Source organism: Fukomys damarensis, unplaced genomic scaffold (genome assembly GCF_012274545.1).
Source record: "Fukomys damarensis isolate Sample0158 unplaced genomic scaffold, DMR_v1.0_HiC HiC_scaffold_23, whole genome shotgun sequence".
Lineage (NCBI taxonomy): Eukaryota > Metazoa > Chordata > Mammalia > Rodentia > Bathyergidae > Fukomys > Fukomys damarensis.
In genome coordinates, this window is record NW_022900935.1 from 47,438,015 (window position 1) to 47,460,725 (window position 22,711).

The 22,711-nt window shown below is 35.7% G+C and overlaps 1 protein-coding gene across 1 annotated transcript in view; it reads right to left on the bottom strand.

Moving 5' to 3' along the window:
* The window catches only part of Nsf (N-ethylmaleimide sensitive factor, vesicle fusing ATPase), a 323,620-nt gene that overhangs the window by 30,344 nt on the left and 270,565 nt on the right, over positions 1-22,711 (bottom strand). Inside the window, exons 14-17 of the mRNA XM_010637449.2 lie at positions 19,719-19,875; positions 16,333-16,466; positions 5,362-5,428; positions 2,635-2,714 (exon numbers count right to left, since the gene is read on the bottom strand). Of these exons, the coding sequence (XP_010635751.1) occupies positions 2,635-2,714; positions 5,362-5,428; positions 16,333-16,466; positions 19,719-19,875 (438 nt within the window). The remainder of the gene's footprint in view (positions 1-2,634; positions 2,715-5,361; positions 5,429-16,332; positions 16,467-19,718; positions 19,876-22,711) is intronic.

Below are 22,711 nucleotides of genomic sequence, written 5' to 3' on the forward strand. Positions count from 1 at the left end.
AAAAAAAAAAAAAAAAAAAAAAAAAAAAGACTACTGCTATAAACATTCATCTACAAACTTTAGAGTACACACATACTTTCATTTATTTTGGGTGTATAAGTTAAGAGTGGAATTGATGGGCCACGTGGTAATTTGATGTTTAACCTTTTCAGGAATTGCTAGATTATTTTCCCAAGGCTGTACAATTTTGATATTCTCATCTGCAGTAAGTTACAATTTCTTCATCTCCTCACCATGACTTATTATTATATGACTTTTGTACTCAAAGGTTATTTTTAGTACTGGGGATCGAACTCAGAACCTTGTGCTTGTGAGGCAGGCAGCGACACCACTGAGCTAAATACACAGCTATTATATGATTAGCTTGGAATATAGTCATTTTAGTGGGTATGAAGTAGTATCTCACTTTATTGGTTTTGATTTTCATTCTCCTAATGATGTTGACTTTTCAAACTTGTTGGCCATTTGATCTGTACTCATTTTTTAATGTTTTCCATCTCGCTAATTCATAGCCTACCTGAATATAAATTCTAGCAATACAAAAACACTTAAGCCCACTAAAATAAAACATTTAAGTATTTAATAAGTTACATATACATTTTTGAATAACTATTCATGGAAAAATATATGTATAAGCCTCTATACCAGATGCCATGTAATTTAAAAAGTATCTCATTGTTCTTTTCCTCAATAACCTTATAATTCAGTATTTTTACAAAATACAAACAGTTGTTCTTAAAGGTTTTTTTTTTTTTTTTGGTACTGGGGATCAAACTTGGGCCCTTGCACCTGCAAGGCAGGTGGTAGAACCACTGAGCCAAATCCCTGGCCCTGTTCTTAAGTTTTTACTCAAATGTTAGAAGTCATTTATTATTATTTTCCGCTTACTTCTATTGGTATCTATTTTGGATTTCAAGTAACTCACAGCCAGGGGATGAAACTCTATTTAAATCAGTGGGTATAATGCCGGGCATGGAGGCCCATGCCTATAATCCCTAGCACTTGGGAGGCTGAGGCAGGAGGATCACTGTGAGTTCGAGATCAGCCTGGGCTACACAGTGAGCTCCAGGTCAGTCTCAACTACATAGTGAGACCCTGTCTCAAGAAACAAAACAAAACAAAACATCAATGTATATAGTATTAAACTATATAAAGGACAAGAAATTTAAATAGCACCAAAAGGTTATTCTTCCTCTTTGCAAGTGACTTGTAGCATAAGTTCTTTTTAACTAAAAAACTGAATATTACACAAATAAATCTAAATGCCTAGAAAGCATTTGCTAGTGTAACAAATTTAAATATACTAACCTAAAAAAGATTTTTTGTGGTATATAGTTCTAGACAGATATTGAGGAGAAATTATTTTTGTTTCAGAGATATATCTATTTACATATTTATAAAACTACTGAAGGAATCAGAAGAGGGAAAACATATTCACCTCTCTAACTTTAGCATAAGCTAAAGCTCCAGTTATTGGGAATGATGGCTTATGGAAAGATGCTTTAAAAATCTTTCCACAGTGCATATATACAGTAGTAAATTTTCAAGGGTGTTGTGGATTGTTTCTTTCACTATTTCAGAAATTTAAAAAAGCTGAAAGACCTAGGAAATCAAGTCACTTAACTTTATGAGTAAAATATGCACACAGATAATTTAAACTATTAAATTAAAACTTAATCTCATCAGCCTAATATTAAGTATTTTCCATACCTACTAGTTTATATCTCTATTTTCATGCATTAAATTCCCACATAGACACTAAGATGTTTTTCTATTAATGGTTAACTGATTTGTGTGTGCCTTTGATTGGCACTTCTTCAACATTACAGCACACTAAATCAATCAAGACAATTCATCGTGACACAAAACATGCTCTCACAGCCTCTATGTAATTAACATATTTAACCAACCTTCATATATTGGTTTTAAATTTGTTAAACCATCAAAATTACATCAGTAAAAATATAACCACACGAACCAAGATCCTAACTGTAACTTCTTTCCTTTAAAGCACCACATGACATAAGAGAAGTAACTCAAGGTCATCTGTAAAAGTTAAAAAAAAAACCTGCCTTGATCTGGGTTAGTTCAGTGGTACAGTGCTTGTCTACCATGCATGAGGATCTGGGTTTTGTTCCCAGCACTACCAAAACCAAACAAATACAAAAACAAAAACAACAACAATAAAAACAGAAACTAAAGAACTTTGGCTATATATATATATACTTAAATTTCTTCAAATACAAATCCTTAGGAAAATCTATGAAATGATAAATGAATGGAAACATGTATTTAATCTCTTCTACAATATCACGATCTCTTTTGGTGAGGAGAATGCGGTTTTCAAGTATGTTGGAGAAATTATATAATTTACCTTAAAACTAAGGCCAGATCAGGCTGGGAATGTGGTTCAGCAGCACAATGCCTGCCTGGCAAATTTGAGTTCCTGAGTTCAACTCCCGGAACGAAAAACAAAAAACAAAAAAACTAAGGCCAAACCAGATGCTTTTCAACATCCTTTCAACAACAGAATTCTGCATTTATGATGACCTGCTTATTCAGATAGCACGTACAATTACATGCGATTTCCTGAAAAAAAAAATGTGAAAATATTCTTTAGTTTATTTCTTTTACCTGAGGTGGTGCTTTTTTCAGTAACACAAGAAGAGCCTGTAATACCAGATTAGAAAATCGGGGGCCAATGGGGACATAATCTGGAAGAGAAACATTGTGATTAGGGATTCAATACACATATGCACATATCCAAACATTCAGATGTCTACAGTAAGAGTAAATAACAGTCATCCTAAATAAGAGTCAGGTCAATTATCTAAAATAAAAATATATCCAATTACCTAAATGCTTAAAACATTATATTAGAATACTTATCTGAAAAAAAAATACTTATCTATAAATATTTTGAAAAAGCAAAATAACACTGGGCGTGGTGGTACACGCCTGTAATCCCAGCACTTGGGAGGCTGAGGCAGGAGGATCACTGTGAGTTAAAGACCAGCCTGAGCTACATAGTGAGTTCCAGGTCAGTCTCAACTACATAGTGAGACCCTGTCTCAAAAATCCAAAAAAAAAAAAAAAAAAAGCTATTAAATAACCATTTTGAGTTCATCCTGACAACTTAGTTTTCAGAGATGATTTTTTAAAAAGAGGAAAATACCCAGGTGTATTCACCAAGCATTTCTAAGAAATTACTGCAAACCACAGCAGTACAGTACATTGATAATAAAAATGATTATTTGTGGACATGGTGGTGCACAAGGAATTCCCAGTACCAAGGCTGAAGCAAGGAGGTTTAAAAGTTTGAGCTTGGCCAGGGCAACTTAGTGACTTAGTAAAATGCTGCCTCAAAATAAAAAAGGACTGGGGAGGTAGCTCACTGAGAAGTCCCCAAGTCCAATCCCCAGTACTGGGTGGGACAGAGGGGATAAGAAATTTTAATATAACTAAAATAATGGTAGAGCCACTAAGACTGGCCCTCAGATGGTGAAGGGAGCTTTCTTCCTATTATGTTTCTACTAATATTTATGATTCAGCATAATGCCACTCCTTAGCTTTCTCAGTATATTGCACAAGAACCCAGCTTTGTGCTTAGAGCTACTTGCAGGAATGAGCTTCTAAAGTCAAAAGTAATCCCTCTGTTTTCTGAGTATCCAGAACACATACACATTCTACTTTGCATTAGTTTTTGCCAATACTGTATATGTTACAACAGACAGGCAGACAGGCAGCATCTTATTTATTTTTTCTGTGTTAAGAATTCTAGCACAGTAGTAAGGATTCAGCAAATGCTAAGTGAATAAATGAACAAGTACAGAAAATAACTATTCATACAAGTGAAAATATACTCAGAGGGCACACATTCCTGACATAGTAGTGTTGCTATGACCACACATCTCAATTGTGTTTAGATAAAGGAATTTACACAGAGCTATAAGTATGTGCCTAAAAGCTTTTAAAGAAATAATCCTATAAACTGGGCCAAGAATGAATCAAACATAGCACTCTAGAAACCTAGGTCATTAGATAAAACCATCAATTTAAGGAGACCTCACAGATATACCTGCTTTGCTTTATAACAAACATTGCCAAATTTCACAAAATAAATAATAGAGGACTAATGAAGTCTAAAAATCTGGAGAAAATATGATAAGAATAGTTAACTTAAAATCATTACTACATTACTATAAGCAACCTTAAAAAGATTAATCAGGTGTTGGATAGTATCCTCAGACATTTATTAAGTCACCAGGTGGGTTTCTATTTCAGTGGAGTTTACTATCTCATCATGATTCATTATTATGATTTATTATAGACTGATTTAATTTTACAGTGAATAAAACGTAAGAATAATAAGAATTGTCTATCTGTTATTTACCTCTACTTTAGTGAATTGAGTGCAGGAATTAAGTCTTACTCACTTTTGTGTTAGGGTTCTTTTTTTTGTACCAGGGATCGAACTTGGGACCTTGCGCTTGTGAGGTAGGCAGCGGAACCACTGAGCTAAATCCCCAGCCCTCATCTTTGTATTCTGCTGGACTGCACTTCAACATAGGAAAAGTGAAACAAATATTTAAAAAAATTACTCTAAAGTAGTCAACTTTCAGAATGTTTTCAACATTTACTATCTCATTTCTGTCTTCAAAATTAGTCGGTGGAAGGCTGGGGATTTAGCTCAGTGGTGCTGCTGCCTGCCTTGCAAGCTCAAGGTCCCAGGTTTGATCCCCGGTACCACCAAAAAACAAACAAACAAAAAACACCTCTGGGGATAAGCAAAAGAGAGATTATAATCTTTGATAAAAGAGTAGAAACTGAGGTACAGATAGCTTACAACTTCTGTCCTGAAAGCTTTAGTGAATCTATAGGGTTTCAAGCCAATCCTAAACCCTCTCTCATTCTGTCTAAGTTCACAAGTGGACCTCTGAGATATAGGCAACTCAGAAGCACTGAAAAGCAAATATATCTACCAACAGAAATTACTAATCACTTATTATGGACAGGATACGCTGTAGAAGACAGAAAATCATATAAGACATGGGTCCTTAAAAGAAGTCAGTTTAAGGGCCAGGAATTTAGCTCAGTGGTGCCACCTCACAAGCACAAAGTCCTGTGTTTTATCCCAGATACCAAATTAAAAAGTTAGTTTATAATGCAATTAAAATCATAAAACATCTTACCATGAATACTATTGTTGATATCAGATATGAGATAATTTATATTTCCTTGTAAGATAAAGAACAGGGTTTCCACTGCTCTGCAGTTTATAAATATCATTATTTGTCTCTTGTAATATTTGACTTCATTGGTAATGTGGCAGGGAGTACAATGGCTACAGTTATGACTCACCAAGTAATCTCTCAATGTCATCCACAACCACACAACTGAGTTGAGATTTGTATGCATCATCAAAAATCTGGAAGAAACCAAAATAATTTATTATCTCACTACCTTCCACAATTATGAAAATTTCCAAGAACATTAAATTTAGTTAACCTCTTGAGCAATATCTAAACAAAGCACAGTAAAATTTCAGAGTACAATAAATTAAATTTAATAGGTTATAGGGTTTTAGACTTGAAAAGTGCTTACAAGGAAACTGAGGCCCCAAGCAGTCTTGTCCAAGGTAACATAAATGGATTACAGCTGAGTAGAGAGCAGGTTAAGGCTATTTTCAGCAGTAAGAGCTACAGGTATGATACCTACACATGTTGTGAAACAGCTGATCATTAATCAACTAGAAATCTCATCATGTTTATCAAACTGGTCTCTCATATTTATGTTAGGAGCATGACTTCAGAATTACAACTCAAGTGCTAGATGGAGACAGAAGGAATATGTAGAGTAACTTGAATGTACCTGTAAGAATCGTGGTCCTCGTAGGCAGGAATAACAATTAAAGACCAGAATCCTATCATCTCAGATAAGACAATAATGGTAGAGTTTATGAAAGAAGGAGCCAGGCACACAGCATATACCTGTGGTCCCAGCTACTCAGGAAGCTGAGACAGGAGGATTATTTGAACCCAGGAGTTCAACACCAGCCTGAATAACTTGATGAGACCATACCACAAGTTAGGAATAAAGCAGGTAGATGCATGTGTAAAACCTGATCCAAAGATAAAACCCAAAGATAAGACAGACAAAGAAATGCAAATTAAAACAAGCAGTGAAGAAAGCTGCTGTATCATGGCATAGATGCCAATGTGAAACCAGACAAAATTAGCTTATATATGAATATAAGTGCCAATGGCTTTGAGACCAGCCCTTCTGTAAATGATGGCGGTTTCTATTCCAGAAACTATACTCTATGAGTGAAGTTCAGGGTATTCCATTGGTGTCATGAGTACAAATTAATTTCTGCATCCAGCCTAATCTTTCCAACTGATAAATAACTACAGAGCACCAAGACAGTACCTCCTGCCTTGGTTCCCACCCACATGTTGCTTGGGGTGGCATAATATTCTTTAGTGAATATATTTTAATCATAGAAACTTTAGAATTAGGTACACAAAATAAATCAAACCAATAATATTAAAAAAATCTATGTATACTCAGTCTCTAAAGTATTTGTAACAATTAAGAAAAGTTACCGTAATAGATCCTCATTGTCACCATCCTCATTCAGTTCTTCAGATGTAAATCTTTCCTGGCATAACAATAATTTCTGCCTCCAGATATTTAATCAGATCAAACCTTTCTAATGGAAATACTTTCCTTTGTTCCATTTCCTTTATCCCTCAGTCATTGTCCCACACTTCATCAGAATTTCATCTAACCTTTTCTCCTTAGCTACCTATATCCACAGCAGATTGTGAATTGGATAAAAACGTCACTCTGCTTTATCTTTAGTGCCCTGCACAGAACAGTATTCATTAACGATGTTTGCTTAACAGATTCAATAGCTGAAATAATACCAGTTCTAACTCCATCTGGCCCTAAGTCACTTGTCCCACTTCTTCCTTGTATATTGTGTATATTTTGTGGATTCACAGTATTTTTTCCTATATAATCATGGATTGTAAGCACTTAGAAAGAAAGTACTGTCTTAATTATATCTGTATCCTTGTGTCAATATAATGACTTACCAGAAAATAACAACTATTTACTAAAAAAATCAATTTGTGCATTTCAAATTCAAATAGAAGTATCAAGTAGTAATTGTAAATGTTTGATTGAATCTAGGGTATGAAAATCACTCACAAGACAGTGACTGCTAAAAGGATCACAGGGGATGAGATATTAAAGGACAAATGGTGAAGGAGAAGAATGTAGGACTAAGGACTCACACAATAAGGAGCGCTATATGCATTCATTCAAATATATTTGAATTACTATTATGTGTCAAGCATTAAGGAAGGCAATGGACAGAATAATAAATACAAATACAAATACCTTTATAAAAGTTAATAGTGTGAATAGAAATACATCATTTTCTGAAAGAAGATTTAAGAGTTACTGAATGATTTGCTACATTCCTTTTCCTGTCTTGTCTCTCACGGAATCACATGTGAGATGGAGCCTCTATTATCTTAAATCTCTGAGAAACCGCAATGATAGAGATCACCTTCTGAGCCATGATGGATGTACAGTACGAGCAAGAAATAAACTTGTGTTAAACCACTGAGATTTTAGGGTTGTTGTTCATTACTGCAGTGTAATTCATTCTATCCCAGACTCATAAAGGAACTTAGGGAGTTAAGGATGGTCTCCTAAACTTAGGAAATAATATCTAAATTGAGATCTGCAGAGTGAATAGGAGCTGACTAGTGGAAAGTGGGGGAAAGAGGTATTCTAGGAGATCAGGAAATGCAGGAATGCTGCAGGAATGGATATATAGTCAACAGAATGAAGACTATAGGCCTATTGGCTAAGATCAAATGTAGAATTAAAATGAAGAGTGTTGATGCAATATACAGGGAAACGGTGGGTGAAAGATGAAACAGAATAGGTGATGAGTCTGGACACAGAGGGGTTTACAAACTTCCTATGAGTTGTAATTTTATTGTTAAGGCAATAAAAAGCCACTACAGTGTTTCAAGCATGGACTGAGATGTAAGCCTTATGATTAAATTTAGAAACATTTTTCTGGCTAATGTACAGAAAAGCGTTAGAGGGGAGTAATAAATTGAGACCATGGAATTCTAGGAGAGAAATGAGGGTGGCCTAGAAGTGGGCATGTAAGTGGACAGGTTCTAAAAATATTTTAGGAGGTAGAATTGGAAGGATTTGGCAAATGAATGAGTGCAGTGATGAAAAAGAAATACATATCAAAGATACTTCCTTATTTGGCAAGTGAAATGAAAACATAAAGAACAGTGGAAAAACTGAGTGGAGAATAAGTATCAGGAGTACATTTGAAGAACAGAAAAAGAACAGCCCTTAGCTATCCCCCCACCCAACCCCAAGGAAGAGAAGATGAGAATAGTATATTTCCATCTCTTAATATACAATGCTGGCTCCTTTTGGCTTTGAGTTGGTATATCCAAGACACTGGAAGAATCTAGAAGCAGTTCCACACAGGTTCTTTGCTTTTTTTTTGTTACCAGGGATCAAACTCTGGACCTTGTGCTTGTGAGGTAGGTGGCAGCACCACTGAGCTAAATCCCTAGCCCACTTTGCTATTTTTGAAGACTAGATCAATATAGCAGCCAATGTGATTTCTTATAAACTCAGATAATTTCATAAAATTGTTAAAAATAATGCTTTGCTTTTCAAAACATTTTTCAGAATTCTACTAAAATCTCTGAGGCAAAAATATACTTCTGTTTGTTGGGCTGTGAGATCATGGGTGAGAACTACGGAGACCTGGGACCTGGCTGATTGCAAGACAGTAGTTCTACATTTTCTGTGAAACAGCCCTTCTTTCTCAAAACAATGTGTAGTTTACAAGCAAGTCTGACACCTATTGAGAAGAGACTCAGAAGTGACCTCCTCAGGACATTCGTGGGGTCTAAGATAATGATAAACTGCTACATGGTACGCAGTCTCACCAACTTCTCAGATATTGTAATCCACAAAACATTACTTCCCAGTTGACTGCATGCTACTTATAAGATTTTAGAAGAAAAATATGTATAACAGTCATTTAACATAGTGGGGTTTTGTTGCCGCTTTGTTTGGTTGCTGCTTTGTTTTGTTGTTGGTTTTTACAAACAGCTCTCAGTGTATTAATTACTATCACAGAGAGACAAACTTGTAGCTAACTCTTAACAATGTACTAACCATGACAAAGCCTGTGCAATGCCAGTTGTAACCTGACTAGTTTCAATTGATTAGTCAACTGAAACTCCTCTGGGTAGCTACTCTGCTCTAATTTAAATACGTGCATACACATCTTCCACTTCTTTCACAGTCTCTTCCTTATCTGATCAGTAGTGTAATATGAGGTCATCTTTCTTCCCCTGGGTCCAAGATTTCTGTTTAGTCTCCTCAAAAACTCTTACCTTCCTGGCTGCAGTCTCTAGCAGAATGTTAAAAAGAGACTCAGATTTGATAGGCAAGAATATGAGACAAGCTGCTAAAGTCTAGTGAGATATTTACATACAGAGCTGGGAAGTTCTGACACGTTAGGTAGAGAAACCCAAAAAGCAGGAGGTACTAGAAGAAAAGATGCAGAAAAAGTAAAATCACACAAACTGTCCTAATCAGAATACATAGTTTGCTATCACTAATAGTACAGACCAGACACACAGTGCCTGCTTCAGAAAAATGATGCCATAACATAGAGGCAGCTAGGTTGGCTGAAGCTGGAGATATTTATCTGAGTCTTTAGAAAAATCAATCTAAAGAATATATGATCATCTTAGTTTTATTTGGGAATTTCCTGAAGAGCAGGTGATGTTACTGGCATATATGAAAGGTCTTGGAGCCAGTGAAAAGTCAGAAAAATAAAAGTAAAGTAATAAAGAAGAAAACATGGCATAGAGGTCAGCATGGAAATGCTGAGGTCTACTGGAAAGGATGAAAACCACCTCTAAAAAACACAGAATCCTAGCTGTGCACATAGTAAGATTGTCAGCATTAAATTCTAGGGTACTACCTCTTTGGCCTGCAAAGACAGAGTGTCCAACATAGATTTAAGTGTCATAAAAGACAACCCAGAACTCAAGGCAAGAGTACACTGAACACATTCTAAGCACTGAGGAACAGGAGAGATGGACTCTTGCCATGTAGGATTTGAAATCAGGTCTGCATATGGTACAGGACACTGCAAGTACTTCAAACACAGCTTACTCCTGGAACCTCAGACAAGCTAGATCCACCTGTGAGCTGGGGTGGGGCAACAGCTGCAGGCTCTGAAGTTACATGAATGCAAATGCAAGCACGGCAGCATTAACTTCATGTTAATCCTAGCCTTTCAGAACCACAAACCAAGCAAAGTGTGTTCTAAGTAGACTGTCCTCCATTTTCTGTAACCTCTTTAGTACTCTTAGGTAAGGGAAGCCAAATTCTCTGGTTCTTTTAGGAGCTAAAAGAATTCATCTCAGTTTTGAAGTAGTTGGCACAAAGTACCCAAACTCAGTAGAAATCTGATGACAGCAGGAATCTAATGGCTTAGAGAATCCCTAATGTAGTAAATCTTTCGGCAATTAGTTGAAAGCACACTCAAATCATAAGTGAGCAAATTTAAATTGGTGTTATCAGTAATAACTCTAGATTCTAAAAATAATTTGGGAGTAGACCAAGCAAACATTAGCTGTCTTCTAATGAAACTGCCTCAGGAAGTGGACCTAAAGTTTTGGCAAAGCACTTAAACTTTCCTCGATTGACCTTAAAATCTCTTATTTGTTCCTGCTTTTCAGGAAAAAAAGTGTATTTTCACATAATATGAAACACAGAATGAATATGGTTAATAATATAAAAAGTTGCAAGGTCTGAAAGTTCTATATCACGTTCTTTTATGTGTCAAACTGATACAAATGTAAAAAGACAGTGTATTAAACAAAATGACAACAAACAGCCACCTCCCAGCCATACAGGGACCTGTAGTCACATCTGGAGTATCCACTTTTCTTAGCTAATATGTGCACAAACTTCAACAAATCAGCTACATGATATATTAGGATGTTAACCAAAAGTATCCAAATTCTGTTGCTTAGTAACTGCTGTCAAAAGATCCAATTTCCAGCACTCCTCTTTGTATAGACTAAACCATGAAAAGAGGAGGATTAGGCACCATGATTCTGTTCTGTGCAGACTACAATTTGCGGTGGGATTTACAGGAGGATATTCAAAGAAGATTATTTCTTTCTTGCAAGGCTAGTGGAAAGGAAAATTTCTTCCATCAATTTTCAATCCTTTGAAAATATAGCTATATCATGTCATTAATGAATATGTTTTTATAAATTATTGATATTTTTACTTAATTTTGTTCAAACAATTTACTTGTATCCAATTTTTCTATTTCATCTCTGTACTGATTATGTAGTTGGAAAGCATAAAGATTAGGTAATTAACTAAAAATAAAGCTCTAATGCTTTGTTCTTTTGTTCTTTTAATGTCACTAAGAACCATTAAAATAGATTTTTAAAAAGCATAGATGCAAAAAATGGATAAAGGGAATTAAAATGTAAGCAGATCCAGTTTGGGAAGCAAACAGAAAATGGGAGAGAAGAGGAATATCTGAATACCTCAAGTCTCTTAACGGAACACTGGCATACTCCCACACCCTGACCCATGTGAGGCTAAAACTTCATAGATATTTTAGCACTATTGAGGAGCTTATACATGGAGAAAGGATATACTGACCAAATTAAAAGAAGTACAAAGTAAATTTTAAGTTAACTGAGAATAAACAACTTTCATGTATTTCAGCACCATCCTTTTGTGAAAAAGAAGCAACAGCGTTAATTATAATGAAATCTTATATACTCCTTAAAGTAACCCTAACAACCCTCTCTACTGACTAAAATTCTCATCTCTTGGTTTAAGTAATAAAACAGTACTGGAACAGTGCTTTGTGAATTAACTAATTCAGACTACTCCTCTTTAATAAAAATAGATGGATTATTCTTTTTTTCTTTTGGTACCAGGGATCGAACCCAGGACCTTGTGCTTGTGAGGCAGGTGGTGGCACCACTGAGCTAAATCCCCGGCCCTGGATTACATTATTTATGAGTTTCATAAACTACTGTCACTGTAAAAATATTTTGAAAGGTCTTTTAACATTTAGCCATCAAGCTGGAGATGTAGTTCAGTGGTTCCACTGCTAGACTTGCAAGTGCAAGATCTCAAGTTAGATCCCCGGTACCAAAAAAAAAGTTGTTTTTGGGCCGGGGATTTAGCTCAGTGGTTCTGTTGTCTGCCTCACAAGTGAAAGGTCCCAAATTCAATCCCTGGTACCAAAAACAAAACAAAACAAAACAAAAAAACCAAAACCAAACAAACAAAAAAACATTTAGCCATCAAGATGTAGCTAAACACCAACCTTTTTTGCCTAATAAATTGGCAAAAAATACTTTAATAACCTCAAGTGAAGATGAGAATTCTAAGAAACTCATACAATGATGGAGCTGCAAGTGTAAATTAATACAACTTTCTGAAGGAGTGGGCTTTGTAAATCATTAATATCTTTTTTTTTTTTTTAACGATAAGGTCTTGGTATATAATCCAGCCTGGTCTGCAATTCACTATGTAGCTCAAACTGGTCATGAATTTAAGCCTTCTTCCTCAGCCTCCAGCGCTGGGACTACCAGCATGTACCACCATGCCTGGTTCAATCATTAATATCTTTGTGTAACACTTCTGATAGCAATATTTACCAAGATCTTTCAAATATTATTTTTACCTTAGCAATCCCAATTCAGAGAGTCTATCCCAAGGAAGTAACCAGAAATCTACATGCAAAAATAATAAACAAAAACAACTGCTATATATTGAGTACACATTATGTCCCAGGCACTCCATTACTTTACATAAACTATGATTTAATTTAATTTCCATAATAACCTTATGAGGCAGCTATGGATACTATTTTCATTTTGCAGATGATAGAAATAGAGGCTTAATGGGTAAGTGACTTATTTAAGGTCATAAAGCCAGTAAGTATGGTAGAACTGGGACTAAAATTCAGATCTATTTGAATCCTAAACCTAAATACTTAGACTAATAAGAAAACAAAGGGCAATCATTTCCCTTCTTTGGTAATTCTGTAAAATACTTGTAACTGAGAAAAACAACCTGGAATAGCCTAAATATCTAATCAAATGGATTGGTTAAAGGAATATTACACAGCTTTAATTTAACATAATATGGAAATAAGTTTTAATGTCTTTTGAAAAAGCTTATAATATCTTGAGTACAAGAAGGTTTAAAACAATATGTCAATGTGATCACTACTACAGTGTGTGTGTAGAAAAAAGAACTGAAGAAGAAATATAGGTTTAAACTTTCTTGTATGTCCTTTTCTGTGTTTTCTAAATTATTTTTGTAGTCAGAGAAGGCCGTGACACTTAGAAGTAAAGAAATGTTTTCTCCAAAATGGTAAGACATACATTATTTGTATTCTGAGAAGAAAAAGTTAAAGCATTTTTCTATCCTCACACTGAAAAATGCATAGACAAGAACAGTGGTAGGAGGTAAACTAGAACAGCTAAAGAATGGCATTTATATTTCATTTTAAAAAACAACCTGGAAGACTTTGCATCTTTAGACTGGTTTGAGTCCTCAGGCTGTTGTCAACCTATCATTAAGTAACAATGTGAAAACTATTTGCAGGGAAAGATTTGTAATATTTCCAATATATTTCCAAGACACCTATGCTTCATTCTTTTCTCTGTTCTGAACTTTAGTTACAGAGAATAATATTTCCTCCCCTAAGGAAAAACCATAATGTCTAATGTGAATTTATTACACAGTTGAAAAAGAAACAATTTTTGTAGAGTGCATGGATGAACCAGACAGTGAATCATGAACTGAAATGGTTTTGAATTAGCCTGTATAGACACTTATTTTTATATTCCTTAGCTTTCTACTCATCTAAAACTACCTTGAAAGGATTCAACAATTTAAAGATTAAATCATAAGTTATTAAGCCATTCATTTAACCATTTAAGCCTCTAAAACCAGTGTATATTACCTTCCCCCCTCAAGTCAATTTGCAAGAGATTAAAATAATAAAAATGATAATATCTCACATCACAAAGCAGCTTTGATCTGCAGAAGTATAAAGTACTTTTAAAAAACTTTATAAAATAACTAGGACCATCCACCCACACTTCAGAGTACATCTGAGGTAGAAGCTGGCAGCTAGAGAAAAGCAATGGAGTAATTTACCATCTGCACAGAAGACTATTACTTTTGAACAAGTAAAGGAATAGATGATTTAGGGAAATCAAACAGCATCAGCTTTTTTATCAAGTGGAAAGTTTAGCAGCCACAGATTTCAAGGGCTTCTGTTTATTTGTTTATAGACAGGGTTTCACTGTGTAGCCCAGGCTGGTCTTGAACTGGTGGCAATCCTCCTGCCTCAGCCTCCCGATTGCTGGGATTACAGACATGTACCAACATACCCGCTATTATTTATTTATTTAAAATTTTTTTTAAACAGCTGGAACAATTTATTCAGGGAAAGAAAACTTCTGTTTAAGAGACACAGAAGGAGGACTGGAAAGTGAGTTGCCCCAAGGGCTATTATTTAAAAGTGCACCAGAAATGGCTTAAGGTTTTCTTTCAGAGGGAAAACAAACATGGGGGTGGGGCACAGACAAGGTTATAGCAAGGAATATAGTACTTGCCTAGCATGCACAAGCCCCAGGGTTCAATCTCTAGCACTGAAAACAAACAAACACAAAATAAAAGAACACACAAAAACAATTTCTACTTAATTTAAGGAAATACTAGTCCTGGTTATTTTATCCAGATATTCCTGGGAAAGATAGGTACTACTGGTTTCATCTCAGAAACAGAATATCACATTTCAAGTTTTTCTGTCTCTGACAACATTTCCCTCTCATTTACACTTAGTTTCAAAGGTCTTTAAATAATTATAAGTCTTAATGTTTCAGTGCTTCTGGTTGAAATCCTGTTTCCTGCATCTACTGCAAGCACTCATCACAAATAATTTTCTGCCACCTGCAAAAACAAGAGATAAACTTTTCAAACCTGTATCTCTGAGTCTGCTTTTTTATTAATGTATTTTTCCTTCTAGTCTCTTTCTTAAAGAAAAAAAAAAGTGCTTCTATCCTACATCACTGTAGCGAGTGCTAGGAGCAAGGGTGAGGAAAACCCTGAGCTGTCTTTAGTGGGCAGCACTTCAATCCTTACCATTCACTTCCTCGGTGCTGATGTTTTCCTGTATCACTGAATTATAGTCGGTTCATATGTATAAAAGTTCAAGCACCTACAAAATATTTAAGTTAAGTACTTCAGCTGGATATAAAAAATAATTTTTGCACTCCGTGGGAGTATGCAAAGCTAGTATATTAAAGGCAACAACTATACCAAGTGAGATGGAACAGCCATTATATCTTAGCCACTGATTCCGTTTAAAAGAGCAGTCTACTTAATAGAATCTATTATTCTAGAAGCTTCCTTTGGCACTTGCTTGAATGTAAGAGAGAAGGGCCAGATGATCTTATAGTCCTTTCAGCTCTAGAATTCTCTTCTCTGTTGTTCTAATTTTACTGATGTTTCAAAGTGGTCATATTATGAAGGTGATAAATAGCCCCTAAAAATGGGAAGAAGAGGACTACATTAAATTGCCAAGCAGACTCTGATTGTTACTTAATACAATCATCCTTCTTGTAGGGGTTTTTGAGAGTGTCTTCCTAGTGATAAATCTGTGTTCTTTTCCAAATTTAATTCTGAATGAACAGCATGATTTTGTACAAAAATGAAAGAATTAAAAAAAAAATCCTAACTATGCTTCTTTTAAGCAAATAATACACATTTAGGAGATGAAAATTAATCTTAATATGCACTAAACAGAGTAATTTGGAAGATATTATTTTAAAAAGTGCATGGAAGTACATTAGAAAGTTAAAAAAAATATGCTGGGGTATAGCTCACTAAAAAGAGTGCTTGCCTAGCAGATGTGAGGCCCTGGGTTCAAACCTCCACACCTCAGTAACACACACACAGAGGAAAGAGGTGGGGGGAAGAAGGGTGGAAAGGAAGGCAAAGCAAAGTTATATAAATTGAAAACAGATCAATATTTTCCCCCAAATTCTGTTGATAGTTTTAGCAGCACTTGAGAAGAGGTGCTCTGGGTTTTGTATCGATGTGTACAAAAGTATACATATATGTATATCTATTTGTGTGCTCATGCACAGACATCTAAGAGACAGGAAATTAAAATGAAACTAAAAATCTTGATACCTTTTTCATAGCCTGACACTTGGCTGTCTCAGAAAAGCCAATCATCTTATCAGGAGAACAGATCTTGATGAAGGGGAAGTTGGATTCCTCTGCAATCTTTGCAGCTAAAGCAGTCTTCCCACTGTGAGGAGGGCCTGTGCGAAGATAAGAGCAAAGTAGGGGAAAAAAGCCAACCTAAGCAAAGAGGAATCAAACAAGTTTAAACTTTTATCCATGGCATACAGAGGTCTCAACTAGTTGCTCATTAACATTTCCCGTCAGTTTCATTGCAGACATGTTTCCTTTTATTTATTAGCAACTAAACTTAATGAACTGATTAGCATTTCTCAAAAATATGGTGAAATACATACATGCCTTTTTGCTTTCTCACAAAGACTCAATCTTTCAAATTTCTGGCTAAATATATAAAGTGTAAGGGTTTTACTTCTTAAAGACAGGATGCACTCAAACGAGTATCATTACTTGTATTATTCTATCAAATCATTTGTTTAACAATACAAAAAATCTTCTTAGGAGAAGATACTGGTGGCAGGGAAAAGCTGCCTTATTAGAAGCAAATGTATCATAAAAAAGTGGAATTCTAGGGCCGGGGATTTAGCTAAGTGGTTCGGTGGCCTGCCTTGGAAGTGCAAGGACCGGAGTTCAATCCCCGGTACCAAAAAAAAGGTGGAATTCTAAAGACCTCGGCCTTATCATAAAGGCAACCAAATCTACACAATTTTCTTGAATTTAGACAATCCCACCTTTCCCTCTTGTGTATTAGAAAATGTGCTCTTCTTCCAAACATAAACCAGTCAATTCATCCTTACCATCTTCCTGGGAATCTGACATTAGTGACTGTTCCTCTCTCCCAATAGTTGGGCCTCTTTCTGAATGCTTTTCTGAAGCTTTTCAATAACATCTGATAGTTCAATAAGTAAAATAAAATGCTCTTTCTGGATTTCATACCACATAAGCTGTTCCATTCTTCATCCATCCTTACCAAACTATCACTCCCACCCTCATTACATTGATCAGGCTCCCATCAAGGTCATCAATGACCTTAATGTTACCAACCCCAACCCCAATACACACTTCGCCTTTGTTGACCTCTTATGAGCATTTGGTACAAGTAATGATGCCTCTTTTTTTGAAATACTGTATCTTTCTTTCTTTTGAGGGGGTAGTACTGGGGATCAAGCTTGGGATCTTGCTCCTGCGAGGGAGGCGGCAGAACTACTGAGCTATATACCCAGCCCTTACTGTACATGTCTTTTTATGACTTCTGTGACAGCATATTCTCCCTCTTCCCTCTCCTCTGTTTGTTCTTGCTCAGTCTTCTTTGTCAACTCTTCCTGCTCTATTTAGTCCCTACACTGTTAACACATCTCAGAAATAAGCTTCTAAGACCCCTTTACATCTCAATTCACATCCCTTTTTTTTTATTTTCCTTTTTTTTTCTTTTTCGGTGGTATAGGAGGATTGAATCCACAGGTGCTCTACAACTGAGTCATGTTCCCAGCCATTTTTAAAATTTTGAGACAGGGATGAAACTTGCAATCTTCCTGCTCAGCATTCCTGAATGCTGGACAGGTGTGTGCCTCTGTGACTGGCACCATACCCTTTCTGTAAATGAGCCCGTCCACACCTATGGCTTCAAGGGCAGCATAGTATACATTGACAAATCGTGAATCCATTGTCATCCAGACCACTCTTCTGAGTCCCAGACCTACATATCCAATAGGACTTTCAATATTTCTAATTTAATTATCTGATAAAAACCCAGAATTTATTAAAAAATGAACTCATGATCTTTCTTTTGAAATGTGCTCCACAAGTGTTTTCAATCTTAGTAAACAGCAACATTTATCTAGCTGTGTAATGCTCAAAACCTGGAGAGCTGGGGATTTAGCTCAGAGGTGCCACTGCCTGCCTTGCAAGTGCAAGGTCCTGAGTTTGATCCCCGGTACTAAAACAACAACAAAACCCTGAAGGTCATGCTTACTTTTGCCCATATTCAATCTACCAATATTTCTAAGCTTTAGCTTCCCTACATATAAGATAGGGATAACAACAGCATCTCTCATAGGACCAAAGTGAGATTTAAATTAGATAATATGTATATAAAATGCTAATAGAGTAACTGGCAAATAGGAAGGGCTAAAAGAATGTTAGCCTATTATGAATGATAATTATAATTTTATCAAGTTCCTTTTATTCTACCTATGTTTCAAATTAGTCTACTTATCTCCATCTCAACTGCCACTACATTACTTCAAACCACAAGCAGCTTCAATTAAGACAATACGACCTCTTCTAACAATTAGCCCTCTGATGTCTTTTTGCTCCTCCAATTCATTCCCCCTCATAAAGCACTCATAATGTCTTGAAAATAAAAATCTGACTACACGGTTTTGTTGCTTATAGGTAAATGGCTTTCCACTGCCCCTGAGATAAAGTACTAAGTCTTTAATATAAAAATACGAGACTTCGTGAGAATTGGCTCCCGTATACTTCAGCTCTCCAATCTGTCTGTCTCTAGCTCCTTGCTGCACACTGGTATTTTACAGGCTAGTCCTAAGCCCAGAACATCTTCCCTAGTTACATACTTAGCCTGGTCACCTTCTCCTCATCTCTTGGGCTCTGGCTTACTGTGTGTCTCCCAGGGAGCCCTCATACTCTGACTCAAGGGGTTAGGTTTCCTTGTCACTGGTCTCACTGAACTTTTCTGTTGTCATACTAATCATAATTACAAGATAAATATTTATGAATGGAATGTCCTTTCCCTTTTATGAAAAAATTCTAACTGATCCTTCAAGGTCTAAATTAAATATCTCCTCTAGTTTTCTTTGTCCACCTTGGGCAAAATGACTTGCATTCATACACACCTTTACACGTATATACTGTATTTAGAAATTACTTTACAAGTCTTTTTTTCATGACTAGATTGAACATTTGAATGTCTTTGTATCTGCAGCAACTAGTTTAATCTCTAAAATATAGCAAGTAGTCAGTAAACACTTATTTAATTGAATCAATTTCTATGTGGTATTATTCAGTCCATTAAGTACCAGAGGCATTTAGATACAATCCTACAGGAAAATGAGCTGCCATTGTTCATCAATAACATTCCACCCCATGAAAATTTTAATTTGTACAAATATTGGTATGTAGTATGGGTTACTATTCTTAGATCATAAACTAGGTTTAGAACTGAAAATAAATTACCTTCTAGAATGTGCCAAATGGCTTTTACAAGTACACTGAAAAAGGGCCTAGAATTTAGCTCAGTGGCACTGTGCCTGCCTTGCAAGTACAAGTTTGATCCCCAGTACCAAAAAATAAAAAATAAAATAAAAGTACACTGAAAACAAAGCTTTTAAGGTCATCTCATCATTCTTTCTTACCTTCCAAAAGGACGCTAACCAGTGGTGTACGATCGCTGTTTTTAGTCTGCTGGACCAAAAGTTCCCCATCATCCAGAACTCGAGTAACTGGGTCACCCCATTTGATGATTCCATTCATAATGTAACTTGCATAATCCTCTTGGTTTGTGCCAAATGCCTATTGAGAAAAGGGATAGTGTAAAGCATTCTGAGCATTAGTTTTAAAAAAACTAAAACTACTTCTTTTCTGCTCCATTGTGTTGCATATGTCTGACCCCATTCCATGCCATGTTTTTTTTGGTACCAAGAATTGAACTCAAGCCCTTGCACTTGCCAGGCAGGTGGTGGAGCTACTGAGTCAAATCCTGGGCCCTCCTTGCCATGTTTTCACAAGCCTTTCAGGATCAAGCAATTTCTGGCCACAAGACAAAATCAAAATCATTCTGTTCCCCAGTGGATTTGGGTAAAAACTGGTAATAAAATCAGATACAACTGTGTAAGCAGCAATTGGGGAAGAACCAAGCTGTGTCTGTAAGGAATTGCACATGAGATAACAAATATATTTATGCATCAGGGCCATTGTCATCTTACTGTACTAAGCTGGAAATGTTACCACTGTCTTGACAGTTGCGTATGTTCTACTGGGAATCTGACTTTTCTTTTTATTCCTATGCTCTGCACTAAAAGGTTGGTTTTAATAAACATACGAACTTCTTGAACAAGAAATACTGAAGATACAAAAGATGAGTAAAGCTGGGAGTAGCAGCACATGTCTGTAATCACAGTACTCTGGGAGGCTAAGGCAAGAGGACTGTAAATTCAACCTTAGCCTGGGCAACTTAGTGAGAACCTGTCTCAAAAAGATTAACATACACTTAATATACACTAAGAGTATCAGCACTAATGGAAAAAAAATAGATTCTAGGCTCAGATTCTACCAGCACCCAAACCCTCATAATCATAATCCTCAAGAGAAAATATGGTCCAATATACTTGTTTCTATAAAGTGTAAGCAGGTTGTGGCCATTATGCTAGAACAAAGAGAAAAAGTAATTATGGACTTAGAAATTAGAAACAGCTCAGCACACAGGGATACAATCCTAACACTGATTGTAGGTGCTATACTTCAAAATGTGAATATAAGGACTGGGGATTTAGGTCAGTGGTTCTGTCATCTGCCTCGCAAGCACAAGGACTCAAGATCGATTCCAGGTACCAAAAAAAAAAAAAAGTGAATACAAATTGGAAATGATCATGTTCACATCAATTTGTGGTTGGGGGCATAAGTTAAATGACACTCACATAAATGTATACTTATAAATATTAAAAAGTTAGAATGATATAGAAATAGGAAGCTACAATGAAGGGTTAGGAAAAGGAAATAAAAGTGACAGCTAAGTTGGGCATGATGGTAGATGCCTGTAATCCCAGCACTCTGGGAGGCTGAGTCAGGAGGATCTCAAATTCAAGCCCAGCTTGGGCAATTTAATGAGGACCATCTTTAAAAAAAAAAAAAAAAGTTGGAGATACAGCTCAGTACAAAGGCCCTGGGTTCAATCCCTAGTATAGACAATAAAAAAGTAACTACTATATAAAGGAATTATCCTATATAATAATTTTTATCTACTATATATTGAAGCTTGAATCATGTTCCTCTTCATTTTTAACTTTAATTGCAAAGATTCTAACTCCCATAAAAATAACTATCAAAAGTAGTTAATTTTATTACTTACAATTGAATTGGATCTTACAATACAATGTACACATAAAGATCATATATCTTGAGAATTGAAAATTTTTAAAGATCATCATATCCCTAAAAAGTCAAGTTTTGATTGCCTCATATATGGATTAATTTTAACAGTTCTTTAGAACTTATACCTGGAGGTACTGAATTTTCATATTTCTACTACTTTGCCCAAAAATCATTTTTCATGTCATTCTTTGGGTAATATATACCAGTACTTTGATTCCTGAGTACAGAAGAAAGTCCTCACTTTTGGGCCTGGATATGACAAGTTCAGTTGCTTTGTAAATTCATAAAGGAGGAACCTAATAAATACAGGCTGAATGGATATTCAAGGAAATATGTAGGTTGGCTGGCTTGTGTCTTTAATTCTCCCAAGTAATAATCCAAGTCTCACAGAAGAAGCTTTAAGATGCCTGAACATAGCCAGGAGTGGTGGTGCATGCCTGTAACCTCAGCACTCAGAAAGCTGAGGCAGGAGGATTGCCATGAGTTTGAGGCCAGCCCGCAGTACAAAATGAGACCTTGTCTCAACAAAACAAAACAAAACAAATCCCCCCAAAAGATGACTGAACATAAAGAATGACTCTCCAAGGCAATAAATAAATATATTTATCTTCCTTATAAATCCCACGATTTTTTTTTATCCTATAGACTCTTGGAATAAATAAAAGTAAAATTTAGTCCTTACTTCCCATAGCCAAATTGTCTGCCATTAAAAAAAAATCTTGTAATAGGCTGGGCTCTAACATTTTTGGTAATTACTACAAATGATAGCAGCAAAAGATTAAACCATGTTCACTGTCCAGTAACTTTTAAAAATAATTACATTTAAAAATCATAACTATCATAAAAGGTAGGGCTAAAACAAGTTGACTTTTGTATTTAAAGGAGATATTTGCAACAAATAATTAGTGAAACTACATTAACAAATGGCCAATAAGCATAAGATGCTCAGTATCAGTAATCATTAGGAAAATACAAATCAAAACTACAATGAGATTTCACTTCATACTCATTAGGATGGCTACTATCAAAAAACAAAAACAGTGTTGACCAGGGCGTACAGAAACTGGAACCCCTGAACCCAGCCAGCTTTGAATGAGTCTTAGCAATTAAAATATTTAATGAGATAGCAATTTCCAGAAAGTTACAAACTCCACTTCCTTCTCCTCCTCCTTCTCCTTCTCCTCCTTCTCTTCCTTCTCCTCCTTCTTCTCCTCCTCCTCCTATTATTATTATTATTATTATTATTATTATTATTATT